At 46.4% G+C, this 14,556-nt stretch overlaps 2 protein-coding genes across 14 annotated transcripts in view; one reads left to right on the plus strand and one right to left on the minus strand.

Moving 5' to 3' along the window:
- The window catches only part of SH3GLB2 (SH3 domain containing GRB2 like, endophilin B2), a 40,017-nt gene extending 35,527 nt beyond the window's left edge, over positions 1-4,490 (minus strand). For 3 of the 6 annotated variants that reach the window (XM_073314227.1, XM_073314225.1, XM_073314226.1), the window contains exon 1: positions 4,152-4,486. In XM_073314227.1, coding sequence (XP_073170328.1) covers positions 4,152-4,214 — 63 coding nt within the window. In that variant the 5' untranslated portion in view covers positions 4,215-4,486. Of the gene's footprint in view, positions 1-4,151 lie in introns of all 6 variants that reach the window. The other 3 variants (XM_073314229.1, XM_073314228.1, XM_073314230.1) reach the window with 3 other exon arrangements.
- Positions 4,491-4,756: 266 nt separating this feature from the next.
- Positions 4,757-14,556, plus strand: part of MIGA2 (mitoguardin 2) — a 35,658-nt gene continuing 25,858 nt past the window's right edge. For 3 of the 8 annotated variants that reach the window (XM_073314752.1, XM_073314745.1, XM_073314751.1), the window contains exons 1-5: positions 4,762-4,831; positions 6,193-6,327; positions 7,344-7,592; positions 9,713-9,923; positions 11,347-11,459. In XM_073314752.1, coding sequence (XP_073170853.1) covers positions 7,497-7,592; positions 9,713-9,923; positions 11,347-11,459 — 420 coding nt within the window. In that variant the 5' untranslated portion in view covers positions 4,762-4,831; positions 6,193-6,327; positions 7,344-7,496. Of the gene's footprint in view, positions 4,832-4,978; positions 5,085-5,177; positions 5,541-6,192; positions 6,328-7,343; positions 7,593-9,712; positions 9,924-11,346; positions 11,460-14,556 lie in introns of those variants that run through there. The other 5 variants (XM_073314746.1, XM_073314750.1, XM_073314748.1 and 2 more) reach the window with 5 other exon arrangements.

Genomic DNA, 14,556 nt, shown 5'->3' on the forward strand with positions numbered 1-14,556 from the left:
AGTGATAGCTGAGTACATAATGGCTAGTCCATTTGCCTCCCAGCCACTGCATTTCCAGAAACATTTTGTTAAATGCCTTGAGCAGCAGGAAGCAACACCAGGTGCTTTACAAAACTGAGTTCTAGTCTAGCCAACTCAGAGTCCCTTCCCCAGGAAGTTTGCTGTGCTGAAGAAAGGCAGCTACAGACCTGCTCTCCCTTCCACTCCCTCAACCGTAACAAAACAGCAAAGATATCGGGGGGGGGGGGGAGAATAAAAAAAAAATCACATGCTACCTCTGCTCACAACCATTTACCCCTTGGTGGGTGTATATATCTGCCTGTCTGGCACCATGATGTAGGAGTCTATGCTGTGACTAGCTTTTTCATCCAAATACCAGGGCTCTACTTGGACACAACTCAAATGGGACTAATCTCACTGGTACATTTTAGGGGGAGGGTTTTTCATGAGCACTATTCAACACACCCTATCCTCTCCCACCTACCAAAAACTCAGAGTCACTCCCCTGGTACCAATTGCCCTATGCTGCTTTGTTTCTTTTAATTATGCCTGTAATTAATGTGAATATTCATATTCAATATATTAAGTGGGCATAGTAGCCAAGAGAAATGATTTATAAACTCCTCTTTGCGCACTGAAAATCACTGATGTGAAGAACTGCTGATTCCTAGGCTGGCTCCTTCCTACACCCTGTACAAGTCTTTGATAAATGATCTTTAGAAGGCCTTCCAAATCTAAACATGCCATATCTTGGTAACAAAGGGAAGGAGAAATGTTGCAAAGATATTTGCATGAGAACAGGATCGTTAAGCTTTCCATCTGCTCCTTATTCTGTACCTGAACTATTTGTCTTCTCACTGCATCTGACTCATTGCCATAATAGACATGTTTACAATCAACTAGCTTCTTGAGGAGCCTGCATTCTTCTGTTGACCTGATGAGATTTTGAGCTTACAAAGAGCTCTTCATCTCTCACCAACAAAAGATATTACTTCACCAACCTTGTCTTACATCCTGGGTACAACATAACTACACCACTGCATGCATTCGCCTGTTTCAACAGACAAGTATAACATACCTACCCAACCCCCCAAGTTAAGTGATAGAGAGCGCCCAGGTCCTACATCAGAACTGTCTTAATTACGTTTCAGTTCCTGTTAAGCCAGTTTAAAAACTGAACAGAAAGTTCCACAGACCCTTTCTTGAAGGCTATAGCCAGGACATGGGAAGGAACAATCTTCAAATTGAGCTGAAGCTAGTCAAGAAGCATGCATCCGATGAAGTGAGCTGTAGCTCACGAAAACTCATGCTCAAATAAATTGTTTAGTCTCTAAGGTGCCACAAGTACTCCTTTTCTTTTTTCAAGAAGCATGGAGTCTTACCACCTACTACACTGACTGGGGTTGTGCAACTGGCTACCCTTATAGAACCAGATTTTGTTCAACTAAGGACCACTCTGAAAACATGCCAGAAAGCAAACAGTAAACCTAGTTTGCCAAAGCTGGGCCATGTTTCAGTCAGTTACCCCAGCATTCAGTGCTCACTCAGATCAAGCAGGATTACTGCATGCCACAGCCCTTCTACAGCTGTAGGAAGGGAAGTCAGACATTGTCCCAAGTTCCCAGCAGGGTACTTGCAGGCATCTGCTATTTGACCTCTTGTACAAGAGATGATCTAACATCACGACCGATCTAGCGTGACTCCAAGAGCAGGGATCACATCTCTACTTCAGACAACCTTGCTTTGCTTTAGAACTGCTCTCCAAGAACATGGGGCAAAACACAGCCATTTTACCACATGTACGGGCACAGTTAAGACCATCATTGCAGAGCTAAAGCTTCTCCTTAAGAGTTGTGATCTAATATTGCACTACAGCACCTCTAAAGCAACTCAAGCTACTGTTAGTCATCCTCCTCCCTCTTGCTCTGCCACCCCTTTTCAAGCCACCTCTGTTTAAAATGTGAGGTCTCTGGGATAAAAAGTCTTTGTGAAGTGCCTTGCACATTTCCAGCTACTGCATGGACAATAAGAAAAGGAGGACTTGTGGCACCTTAGAGACTAAAATTTATTTAATGCTCAAATGAATTTGTTAGTCTCTTTGAGCACTGAATTAAATTTTAGTCTAATGAGGTGCCACAATTCCTCCTTTTCTTTTTGCAAATACAGACTAACACAGCTGCTACTCTGAAACCTGCATGGACAATAGAACTCTGGCTTACTAAACTTGTCAAACAAGGCAGCAGCCTGCTGCCCCCTGCTACCAAAGGGGATGTAGTTTACTTAAGCCCTTCCTTCTCAACGCTCCCAGTTTGTTCACCACCATTCAAGACATTACCCAAAGCTTGGTATTCTTTGTGTGTGTGTGTGTACACACACACCTTATTCAGAGAGTGGAGTTACAATTCAGATATAGAATACAAGCAAATCACTGATAAAGCTGGTGTTAACAGTTTCTCTCTGATCATAACCTGCACTTTAGTCTCTTCATTGCACGATTTGTCACTTACTTTGCCTTTCTATACAGCCCTCCATGCAAGAATCTCAAGATTATATACAAGCAATATAGGGCTTTGGTGCAACTGCACCTGCAACAATGCTGAGTTCCGAGTACCCCATTTCCAGAATGGAACACAGACCAGAGGTGGGATAATAGTTTGAAAAACAGCAACAAACTGATGAGTGGACTAACTTAGCAGGAAGTACTAAGCAAGCAATTTGGTGGTAGAAAAAAAGAATAGGAACTCAAATCTCACTCATATGCTCTAGCATTAATCAGTTTCCTCTCCAATGACCTGAGGCCCACCACCATACAAAGGAGGGTGCCAGCCTTTAGGAGTTTTGTTCAAGCTGCTCTTACTCTGGGGCAGGGGAAATTCTTCTTGCCTGCTTGAAGCAGACACCACAGTCCGACCACCACTCACATGCAGGGACTCAAAGCTGCTTTACAATAAACAGTCACTGGAAATGCTAAACTGAGGTTACCCTCCCTATTTCTCATTACAATCCTAGCCCTCTTTTTCTGGCATTCAAGGGAAACCAGAGAGGCACCTTCTTCAGGGGTAGAAGAGGATTTGTCTAGTTCACACTTGACCTAGAAAGGTGTAGACTGGAATGCTAGTGCCTACCACATAGGCAGCTTCCCCCACAAGTGTTCTCAGTCATTCCAATACTCCCACTGACACAAGGGAGGAGTCACTTCCCTTTGATACACCCCCAAAATGTCTTAGAGTAAATGTTATATATGCTAGTCTGTAGTGGAGGCTAACAGGAAGAGTCTCCCGTACAAAAACCCTAACCATAATTGAGGATGCCTACTAAGATGGAGAAGCCATAGGACTAGAGAACAATGTTCATAGTCAGGATGCTTATACAGGAGGCTCTTGGTTTTTATGTCCCCCTACTTCCCCCCACTCCTGTCCCAGCATTTCTAGTTATGGGTCTTGCTAAGAGCCGGGTCATTCTACATGCCAGGCATGGGGAGTGAGAAGTCCACTGTCATTTTTCCACATACTCCCAGGCTAGGCTTCAGGGGCAGGACAGAGTAGCGTAATGGGCTCACGTCCCCTTCAGGAGCAGGATGCCCTGGGGCATAAGGATAAGGAGAGAATCTACTTGACACACACCCCGAGTGCGCTGCAGCCGTGCCCCAGAGACACCCCCCCCGCCCCAAAGATTCAGCCTCACACTCGCTCTCTTTGGGAGCCAGCCCCCCACACAACACGGGTTCGAGCCAGAGGTCTGCCTGCTGTAGCCCGAGGCGAGGCAGCTAGTCGCAGGGGGCTACGCCGCACCAGGCTGCCAAGCAGGGGAGGGAGGGAGGCAGCCGGGGAAGGGGGGACCCCTCCCCACCCGCTCCTAGAGGCGGGGAGGCCCGAGGCGACACAGAGCAGCGGGGGCTCTCTCCGCCTTCAGCCCCTCACGGGCCAGCCGGACGCCCCAGGAGTGAAGACGCCGCTTTCCAGGGAGGAGGGGACCCGCCGCCCGACTGCGGAGCCGGCGGTGGCGGACCGCGAAGGGGGGCGGGAAACCCCAGGCGTCGCCAGAGTGTTTTCGGGGGGGAGCTGAAAGCCCCGAAACAGCCCCTTCAGGATCCCCCCGCCCGCCCCGCGGGGATGCGCAGCCGGAGGGAGCCCCGCCACCCCTCCGCGCACCTGCACGGCCCGGCTGAAGAAGACCCCCGCGTCCGAGGCCAGCTTCTTCATGTTGAAGTCCATCTCCCCGCGCGCCGCCGCGGGCGCTCAGCTCCAACGCCTCAGCCGGTGGAGAAAACTAGAACGAAGCCGACTCAGCCCTCGGCGCACCCGCCCCTTTATAGGGCCCATCGACGCCCTCTGGCATCCTCGCGGCTGCCTCTTAAAGGGGAAAGTGCCCGGCACGCCACCCCCTGAAGGGCGGCCTCGCTGTGGTCCTGTGTGCCATGGCAGCTTCGTGCAAGCCCAGGCCGAGGCCTATGGACGCAGCGCCGGAGTCCTATTGGGCGGCTGTGTGGGCTCTGGGGTAAATAAGGAACCTCAGGATGCCGCTAGCTGACGCTGCCCTTTTAAGAGAAGCTCCTCCCCGTTCCTTCTCAGCCTGCCAATCACAGTCAATCAACACTATGTATGCAGTCCCACAGGGAAGACTGCTCATTGCTGCTCAACCGCACACTCCGCAGCCGCCGCTGCCTGGCCAGGGCAGCCAGCTGATTGGTCCGCCCCGGAGCAGCACGCTGTTCTGATTGGCTGGCGGCGGGCGGCCTCCTACGGGTTCCTCCGCCTGGTGGCTGTCAGGCTAGGCTGCGGCGCGCAGGGGAAGGAGACGCTGCCCTTCCGAAGCCATGGGATGTGCCTGGGTGAGAACGGCTCAGCCAGGGCTGCGGGCTCCCCCTGTTGGGGGTGGTAGCGCCCGGGGTGCCGGGGGATGCGGACTCTTCCATTCGCGCGGAGGGGAGGGTTACTGTCTCTCTGCTGTAGGGGGGACTCGATGGGGCCAGGGGCAATAGGGACCAGCGGGGCGAGCAGCCCCGGGCTGGGTTGGCGCAGCCCCCCAGCACCTCTCGGCCCCCCGGGACAGCTGCCCGGGGGCTGCCCAGCGCGGGGCCGGGGGTTCGTGCCGTGCTCGCTGCGCTGGGGATCGGTGGCTGGCCGGGGGGGCTGGGGACGGTGCGCCCTGGGGACGGGGCTGTGCCGCGCTGGGGTTTGGCATGGAGCCGCCACGGAGGTGGCCGATTTGCGCCGGCCTCGGTGGGGTTTGTGCCGCTGCAGCCGTGGTGGGGAGGCCGGGGTTAGACGCTAGGGGAGCTGGGTGCCTTCATAGGGCAGGGAGGTGGATGCTGCACCGTGGAATTGATTCTGGGGCTAGAAGGAGGCAGCCAGAAAGGAGCAGCTTTGGAGCAGCGTCTGTGCAACACTGAAAGTTAGGAGGGGGCAGCAGCAGGGTTAGGTTCCCACAGTGGGGTTCATAACAGAGCACTGCAGGAGATGCCCCCCACTTCTAGAGTTTATGGGAGTTTGTGCTGGGGAAGTATCTACCTAATGGCTTGTAAGAGAGTACCCAAGGAGGTTGGTGACCCATGCTCAGCTTTGTATTAGGGCACCTCAGGCAATATCAGAAAGGGTTTCTGGGGTACGGTATCTGACTTACTGTGTCCCTGAAAATAGTTTGCATCAGTTTTAAATTTATGCTTTATAAGTAATTGAACCCAGCATCCCGCAATAATGGACATGAGAAATTAAATCGCCTTAAATTATTACAATAGTAATAAATCAAACCATAAAACAAAGTAATTCCAAAAGACCTGACCCTTTAAAATCCTTAATTTTCTCAAAAGGCATATTAATTGCCTTAAGCTTATAGCCCAGGAGGGTATACTGCATTCTTTGTTAACTTTTGTCTAGGACTCTACTGGAATGTCATAAGAAAATAACTGTCCTATACTTTGTTGCTTATGCTTTCTCTGCTGATATAATTGAAGCAATATGTGTTGCTGTTGTCTGTGTTACCAGCCTCCAGAGTTGGGTATCAGATGCTTTTTTTAAGTTTGAAAATAGTAAGACAGTTTTTGGCCTTTGGTCTCATTACATGCTGTTGCCCTTTAGGCAGTTGTTACAGTTGTGATCCAGTTATTATTTTTCATTGCTGCTATCAGTATTTTTGGTGTTCTTTTATATCTAATTCTGCCATTTGAAGGTCACGTTTTGCTGTTCCAAACAGATTTTCCTTTTACAGTCCGAGTAACACCACTGCGCTTTGGCTTGTGCTGTCTGAGGCAATGCAGAGAAGGCAATCCACGCTTTGATAACTTGCAGGCTGGATTGCTGTAACCCATCACTCTATGGATTAGCAGATGTATGTACTCAAGTCCTGCATGTATTCAAATTCTCAAGTTGTTTTCTCGATATATATATTGACTAAATTTTGTATTTAATACAAAATTGTTCTGTTGCAATGGAAAACATTTCTATCTGTTTGGACTTGTGTATTCTAGACCCTTCCTACTTCTCACTTTCATCTGCATTTAAAAGCTATGCTTATGCATAACTCAGCTTCCAAATCTGATTGGCTGCATCCTGGAGGCTCAAAGATCTTATGTCTAGGTCATTGGACTTGGTTACTGTGGGCTAGGAATTGTTTTACTGAACTGGTTTAAAACATGACAAGTTTGGCTTGTTAGTGAAACGGGGCCAAACAATGGAATAACCAGATTTAAAGAACATGCTTTAGTCAAGGTACAGACCAAGGCTATAATATTTAACACATTTTGGTGATACATGCCGGCTGAACAGTGCTTGTTCACAGCTAGTTTGTCCACAACTGTACTTAAGCATAGCTTAAATGTGGCTGTGGTTGAACTGGCGGGTGGTTGGGCACTCTGGCTATGGCCAAAAAGTGTTATAATTGTATTCTATTAAAAATAAACAAACCTGTTGTAGCTTAGTTCTGTGCCTGAGCTAAAGCAGTTTTGTTTCAATCTGGTTGTAAAGTGACTTGGCTGCTGTCCACATTGGCCAGCAAAACTGTATTTAAACCAATTGACCCTGATCTACTATAAAAGCCATTCAGCTAACATACTTCCTCATCCCTCGTAGATTGGGGCATTGATCTAGTCTAAAAATCTTTGGGGTCGCAAGCTCCAGAGCTACTTGGATTGGAAATTCTCATCCTTGTTTTGTTTGAGAGGCAGACATCACTGTTTATAAGAATAAGCTGAATATCTCTTTTCTGTGGTTTATCCCATTATAGTTGTCTTGCTATTTTAAATGGATTGTAACATGCTTTCAGATGCATTGTACGGAAATTTCTTTATCACAGGAGATTGTACTGTTCTTGCTACTATTTACCATATTTTTTCCTCTTCCTTGCAGAGAGAAAATTCCCAGTTGGAGACTGATTCTGGAATCCCAAGGCACATTTTGAAACAAAGTTGGATTTCTTTGTGAACTCTCTGAGCAGTTCCCATAAGTTCCCATAACTTCCCCCACACTGACTCCTGTGGATATTCTGAGCCTCATTCAGACATGGCCTTTCAGAGAACGGAGGGAATGTCCATCATCCAAGCCTTGGCAATGACAGTGGCAGAAATCCCTGTGTTTCTTTACACAACATTTGGGCAGGTAAAAAAAAAACACAGCTGGATTTTCTGCAGAGTTATTTGGGGTTTTCTTTTACAGGGCTGTCTGCGGCAGTTGTTTTGGAGGGTGATGAACAGAAATAACAGGGTGGTGCTGGGGCAAGAGAAAGGGAGGATTTAACAGTTGCTATGGGGTGATTGCACTTATTTGAGGAATTGGGAATAGAGGCTTTTTCAAGAGGTCAAGTGTCATCTGGGGAGGTTTGGGGAGCATCTTGCAGATGAGAGGGAAGGGGGACACTTGTTGGGGAAGCTTTGAAGGTGGGTTTGGCAGTGGGGAGGGGGTGTGTTGAGAGGAAGGCTGGTCCAGTGGCTAAGGTCATAATCTAGGCCTTGGGACACCTGGGTTCAATTCCCTGCTCTACCTGCATAACCCTGGACAAGTCATTTAGCCTCTCTGTTTCTCAGTTTGTCATCTGTAAAATGGGGATAATAGAACTTCCCTATCTCACAAGGGTGTTGTGAGAATAAGTACCTTAAAGATTGTGAGGTGCTCAGCTACTGCAGTGATGGGGGGCCATATAAGTATCAAACAGAGAGGGGAATTTAGCTGTGAAGTAGGGAAGGGTAGCAGGAAAGTTGAGGATTTGCAGGCAAGTATAGTTGCTGGGGAAAGGAATGGGCACTGTACAGAAACTGCTCTGTAGAGGTTTCAGAGTAGCAGCCGTGTTAGTCTGTATTCGCAAAAAGAAAAGGAGTACTTGTGGCACCTTCGAGGTTAACACATTTATTTGACCATAAGCTTTCGTGGGCTACAGCTCACTTCATCGGATGCATCAAATAAATTTGTTAGTCTCTAAGGTGCCACAAGTCCTCCTTTTCTTTTTGCTCTGTAGAGAACATTCGGTGTATATTGCTCTGTGTTCCAAGAGCCAGAGTTTTTGTGGAAACACCAAATTTTGATAACTCATTGGGCTGATCACAATTGTACTGACTTTTTTTTAAAAAAAGGTCACCTTTGGCCAAGTAGAAATTGAAATTTTAGTCCCAAGTGTAACAGCTAGTTTTATAAACATCTGGAAAAGTGGGGGTTAGAATTATGGAGGTGTAACACTGTCATAACTCCAAAATTGCTAATGCCACATGCTATTCACCCCACTTTTCTCTGTACCAAGCAGAACCTTTGGGTCATCTTTAGAGACACTCAGATATAGTTTTTGTTATCATAAATGGAAAAATATACTAATGCAACAGTAGGGATAAGACTAACTGCCCCAAAATTAGGAAATCCAGAGTTGAGGTTAATAACAGTAACTGTCTCACATATCAATATTACAGTAAGTGCTTTCCTAATAATAAATGTACTGCTATTTTGCATTTATTTAAGATTTTATTGTGAAGACTTAACTTGACTACAGGAGCTTTAAATCAGGCCCTAAATGGCCCAGACCTAACCCACCTCCCAGCTGTCTAGGCCTTCCTGAACATGCCATCTACCACCTCTTAGTCCTCAGAATGGTGTCTCGAGTACCTCTGCCTGGAAAATGATGGAACTCATTCAGAACACTGTAGTGGGACATGTATATCGTCCCCTCCACTCCCCATCCCTTTTAGCTGGACGTAAAATAATTTGTAGCATCTGTAGTATAACTGATATGTGCGTGGGTGAAATCCAGTCCCCAGTGAAGTCATTGGGAGCTTTTGCTATAGACTTCAGTGGGGCTAGGATTTCACTTCTGGTTTGTTAGTCTGGACCTAGAATCTTCTGAGCAGGATTGCTGAGCCAAACTCCTTCTCTTGTGAAAAATGCCATGGGATCTTTAATATCCACATAGAGAAGGCAGCCCCGGAGGTTTCAAGATCTCATCTGAAATGATTATACAGAGAGCACTGCATGTAAATCCTATAGGACTTTAATTCTATCTGCAGTCTATCCAGTAAGATATTCTCTCCTTCACATCTTGTCCTGAACAGTTTAGCGTTGCTGGGCACTATTGAACAGTTGCTGCGTTCTATCCTATGGATGTCTACATTTCACTGGTGGGTAAATCGGTGCCTGTAAAGCACCTTTTGGTCCTAGCTGTCCTGGATTAAAACTGCTGTACAAATGGGTGGTGCAGGTGGTGTTACATTGTTGCTTTCTTATATCTCTTGTGTTTAAAGTCTGTCTTCTCTCAGCTGAGGCTCTCCCCAGGCCTGAGGAAGGTGCTGTTTGCTACGGCTCTTGGGACAGTTGCCATAGCTCTTGCCGCACACCAGCTGAAGCGGCGTCGACGTCGAAAGAGACAGATCACCCCAGAAAAGTGTGGCATTAAGCCTGGAGGAGTCCCTGCCCTCTCTTTACCAACCAAGAAGGTCCCTTCAGTGAAAAAAGGTTGGTATTGCAAAAGCAGTTGCTGGGGGAAGATGCAATGCAATGTTAAAGGAACCTTTGTGTAAGCATTATTGGCTGGGAGGAAAAAACTGTAGGACAGAAGCCCAGGTAGTTCCAAGCAGATGGGTAGATCAGGTTGCTAAAATGGTTCAAAACACTATACAGAGGAAGAATGAAACTGGGAGGCAAAACTAATCAGACAGTAGCCTAAGTGGAGCCACAATGCAGAATAGATAGAATGGGCAAAATCATTACCCTAGAGCACAAGTGATTGAAAAGTGGCTGCAGGGCTTTACAGTGGAGTTTGCTATTGCCATCAACTTTAATACAAAAGGAGACTATCGACCCCACTGTGCAATACTTTCACTCTATGTGTGTGACTATATGCATGCAGTGATCCACAACCCACATCTGTGTATTGATCTTGGTGACCATGATTTGCTCCATTTGATGCCTATTAGGTGTGGCAGTGGGTTTCTGACAGATTGCTAACGTCATCTGCCCAAAGCATGGGCATTGGCAGCCCTGCCCTGAAATCACCTTCAGCAGTCCTTGGAAGCAGTTAAGGAGGTGATGTAGTCTGGAGGAATGAGGACAGGACTGGGAGTCAGGAGGTTGTGTTTTAAACCCAGCTTTCCCACTAACTTGCTGTGTGACTTGCCCAAGTCACTTCACTGCTCTCTTGGTTCCCCATCTGTAAAATGGAACTAACAATTACCCAGCTACCGCAGGGGGTGTTGTGAGGATTAATTATTGTCTGTACAGCTCTGTGAAATTATGAAGCTCTATAAAAACATTAATTATGAAATCAAGCAAGTTTGCTGGCCGTATACTGGCAAGTTTGCTGCTGTGTTTGCACTAACGACACTTATTTTAGCACTGTACATGGCAGGAGAGAAGTGAGGCATTGATGCATATTATTTCTCTCATAACACTTTCCACTTGTGTACGTCCTTTCATCCAAAGAGGTGAATAAGTATTCATAGTTCCATATTTGATGGGGAAACTGAGTCGGGGTTAAGTGACTTGCCCAAGGTGACAAAGCTGTCTCCCAGCTGTAGCTATTAGAAATACGCTTCCTCCTCCTTCTGCACATTCCTTAACTCAGCAGATCTGTGCTCTGTCACTAACTAATCACAGTTCCCCTCATCATCCAGGACTGCAATGAAGCCATTTTGCTTTGAACCAGATTTTTCTGTGACTGCTACCTTTCTCACCTCACTGAGAACTGATTCTTCTGGAGATGGCACTGCCCTCTCAGCAGCCTTCTGGAGACCCTTCTTCCAGTGGTACTAACCTGGGGCAGCACAGGACAGACTAGAGTGAGCTGCACCACATCTGATTGCATAGGTTCCCTTTTCTGATTGCTGTAAACAGAGTGGGAAGACCTAAAGGCTTGTTTTTACCACCCTTCCAATTACAGGATACTCCAGCAGGAAAGTACAAAGTCCTAGCAGCAAGAGCAATGACACACTCAGCGGGATTTCCTCTATTGAGCCAAGCAAACATTCCAGCTCCTCCCACAGCCTAGCCTCGGTAAGAGACCCTAACACCATTGCTGTCTGCTCTAGCCAGCAGAGGAAGGAGTCGCACCTACCTGCCTACACTTAACAAGATTGTTATTAGTCATCCAGGACCAGCAGAGTGGGTGGAATTTACTTGTCCTGAAAACAATTTGTTTTATGTCAGAGGTTTTGTAGCCCTGCAGGTTGAGGTATTGGCCCTTAAAATTTCATCATTCTGATTACCAGTATGCTTTATTCCTCACCCCTCCAAATGTCAATTCCAATAGGATTTTAGTGGCTACTGATTGGAGATCAGCCAGAGCTAAAAACCAATTGTGATACTGTACCTGGCCATTTTGGGATGTCCCCAATGACCAAGGTAAGAAAAGGAGAGCTTTATAGCAGAGAGAGTAGATGTTGGTTCAACATAATCACTGCAGCCTGCACCAGTGCAGCTTATGTACAAAGTGTAGATGTTTAGGACCCTTCTTCTGCTAGGAAACTTTCTAACCAACATTAAAACTGCTTTGTGCTGTAGCACAGATCCTATTTTAGTCCTTTTAAAGTAGCCTGGACCAGAAAAAAATGATTCAGGTCAAACTACCTTAAGCCTCATAAAACTGGGTCTATACAATGTCTTCAAACAATTTTAAAACATCTCCCCAGTGTAAACAGGCTCAAAAAAAGACAGCTAATAATGTAGACATTGCTTATACCATATACTAGGTCTACACTGGCCATTGTCAGATCTCCCAGCAGTATAGCTCCATTGCGAGTGCAGTCTGGATGCCAGCATTTCTATCACCATGTTATCTAACTCTATTCAGAACAGGTCTAAATGATGCTGTGTCTTGTCTACACTAGTGCTCCCATGAGTGGGGCTGTGAAACAGTGGGAGACTTCCTGAAAGCTGCCAGGGTAGACAAGGCATTCAAGTGGAAGTTACTCGTTAGATCTACTACCAATCCAACTGAAGCATAGGAAGATTTAGGCAGTGAGTTTGTAAAACCTTAGTTTGTAAAATCTAATTTTCTAGCTCCACACTAACTCCTTCAATTCTCCTGTCAGCCTCTCCCTTCATCCATAGGAGAAGAACTGGTTATATAGCTCAAGACTTTTCCATCTTTTTGCCCATTCCCAGCCAAGAGCAGAGGTTACCAAATAGATGTACATGTCATTTTTCTTTGTCTCAGAGAAAGGGTGGGTGGGAATAACCCCCTGCCAGATTTTATTGTTATGTTGCACAGATCACAGCTAACTGGAGAGTGAGTAAAAGTCAGGGCTTAGCTCAAATAGGCAAGGCGGGGGCGGGGGGGGGCACACAACAGCCAGTGAGCTGGCTCCATCACCCAAGCCAATGGCTAAGCAGCAAACTGACGGAGTGGGGGTGGCGGGTAGCCCCCCCTCTTTCCCATGGATGTGTTTCTTCTCTCATTCCCTGGTATTCTTGGTTTCAGAGAAAGGATGGGTGGGAACAAACCCCCCTTCCATGTTGCCAGACGGCCCTGGTCCCAAACAATTGGGCTAGTTAATTTGATGTGGGGGGGGGGGGGAGAATAGCAGAAAAATTATCTTCCACTGAAAGATAGTTTTGGAACCTTGACCTATTTTGTTGGGGAAACTTAGGGTGAAACACTTCTGTAATGGGTGAATACAGAGCCGCTCCAAGATCCACTTCTGATGTTTGTGAGAGACACGAATAGGGGTTTCTACATGGTATATATTTGCCTCTAACCTAGGGATATCAAACTGACTTGGGGGGAGACCTGAATTCCATTTTTAAATCTGGTTCATAGGTACAGATATACGTTTAGGATCAGATGCTTGGCTCTATTCACAGCTCCCACTGATGTCAAGGGGAGGTTGCATAGAGATCAAACGTAGAATCTGAATTTATGTAGTAACTAAATTTTTACTTGTGATCATTATGTATTAGTTCAGTACCCTATTGTCACATTTAGCATTGCTCAGGGGGAAGATGTCCATTTTTAAGACAACTGCTGTTTCTGCCCTTTATTTCTTTTCCATCTCCTGTGTGTGTCTCTCTTTCCTTCCCCACTCTTGTGTCTTTCTTTCCTTTTATTCCCTTTGCATTATCTTCTCTGCAGTAACTCCCAGTTCCCACACTCTGGACTTCCCTTCCACCTCCTTCCCCATTGCATCTGACAAAAGGATCTGCAATGATAAAGCTAACTCTGGCCTTTAAAGTAGTCAAGATTACAGTAAACAAGATTAATGGGTGGCGTGGAGGGAGTTCACACCTTCTTGGAGTGGCTGTTTCAGGCTGCCTGTGGATTCAGGCTTGCACTTAAATACTAGGGACACATTTTAAAAGTCTTTGTTATTTCTTTACAGTCCTGAGGGTTAGAAACCACTTTTTAAATGGAAGTGGAGATTCTTCAGAATCTGCATATGCAAGGTGGCTAGATCCTGTTTGTGGACCAAGGGTTTGACAGCATTGCTTTAGCCAAAGGTCCTGAAGAGGGGGAGGGGATGGTAGGTGAAGCAGTTTCTATTCTTACCTTCAGAAGTTCCCACCTTGTTAAGGTGAACAGGGGTGGGGAAACTAATCATTGGTGCTATTGTTTGGTGGTAGGTTCCTGTAAGGCTGCTAAAGTGCAGGGGCAGGCTCTGCCCTCTCACATTCACCACCAGTCATTTCATAGTAGGTAGACTGGAAGGGAGACACCAGATAGATTCCATTCCTGCTTCTGAAACATGGCGAGTGCAGTACCTATTTGGAGACAGGTATATTCTCTAGCATACTTGGACTCAAAACCTTGGGCCTCAGCTTTGTGCAAGGCAAGGTAAGTGGACTCCATCTATAATAGAAAAGCGATTCAAATGCAGTTTGACTTCTTTAAAACGTACGATTTATAGTTAGAGTGACTTCTGAATCTATATATTTTTTCACGTACAGTCAAATACCCTCCAAACAAGTGAGCCGTTCTGCTCTCCAGCATGTTTTTGGCAAGGGGAGTGCAGGGCTGCTGAGATTTCCCCCTTATGTTTTGTACTAGTTACTTCGAGTGCTACTCTGCTGTTCTGTAAATCAGGATTCACCAGCAGGATGAGTTAGAAAGCACAGTAAGAAGTGGATTTAAGAGATGTGTAGGTTCAGAGAGAGA

Source organism: Lepidochelys kempii, chromosome 16, assembly GCF_965140265.1.
Source record: "Lepidochelys kempii isolate rLepKem1 chromosome 16, rLepKem1.hap2, whole genome shotgun sequence".
Taxonomy (NCBI): Eukaryota; Metazoa; Chordata; order Testudines; family Cheloniidae; genus Lepidochelys; species Lepidochelys kempii.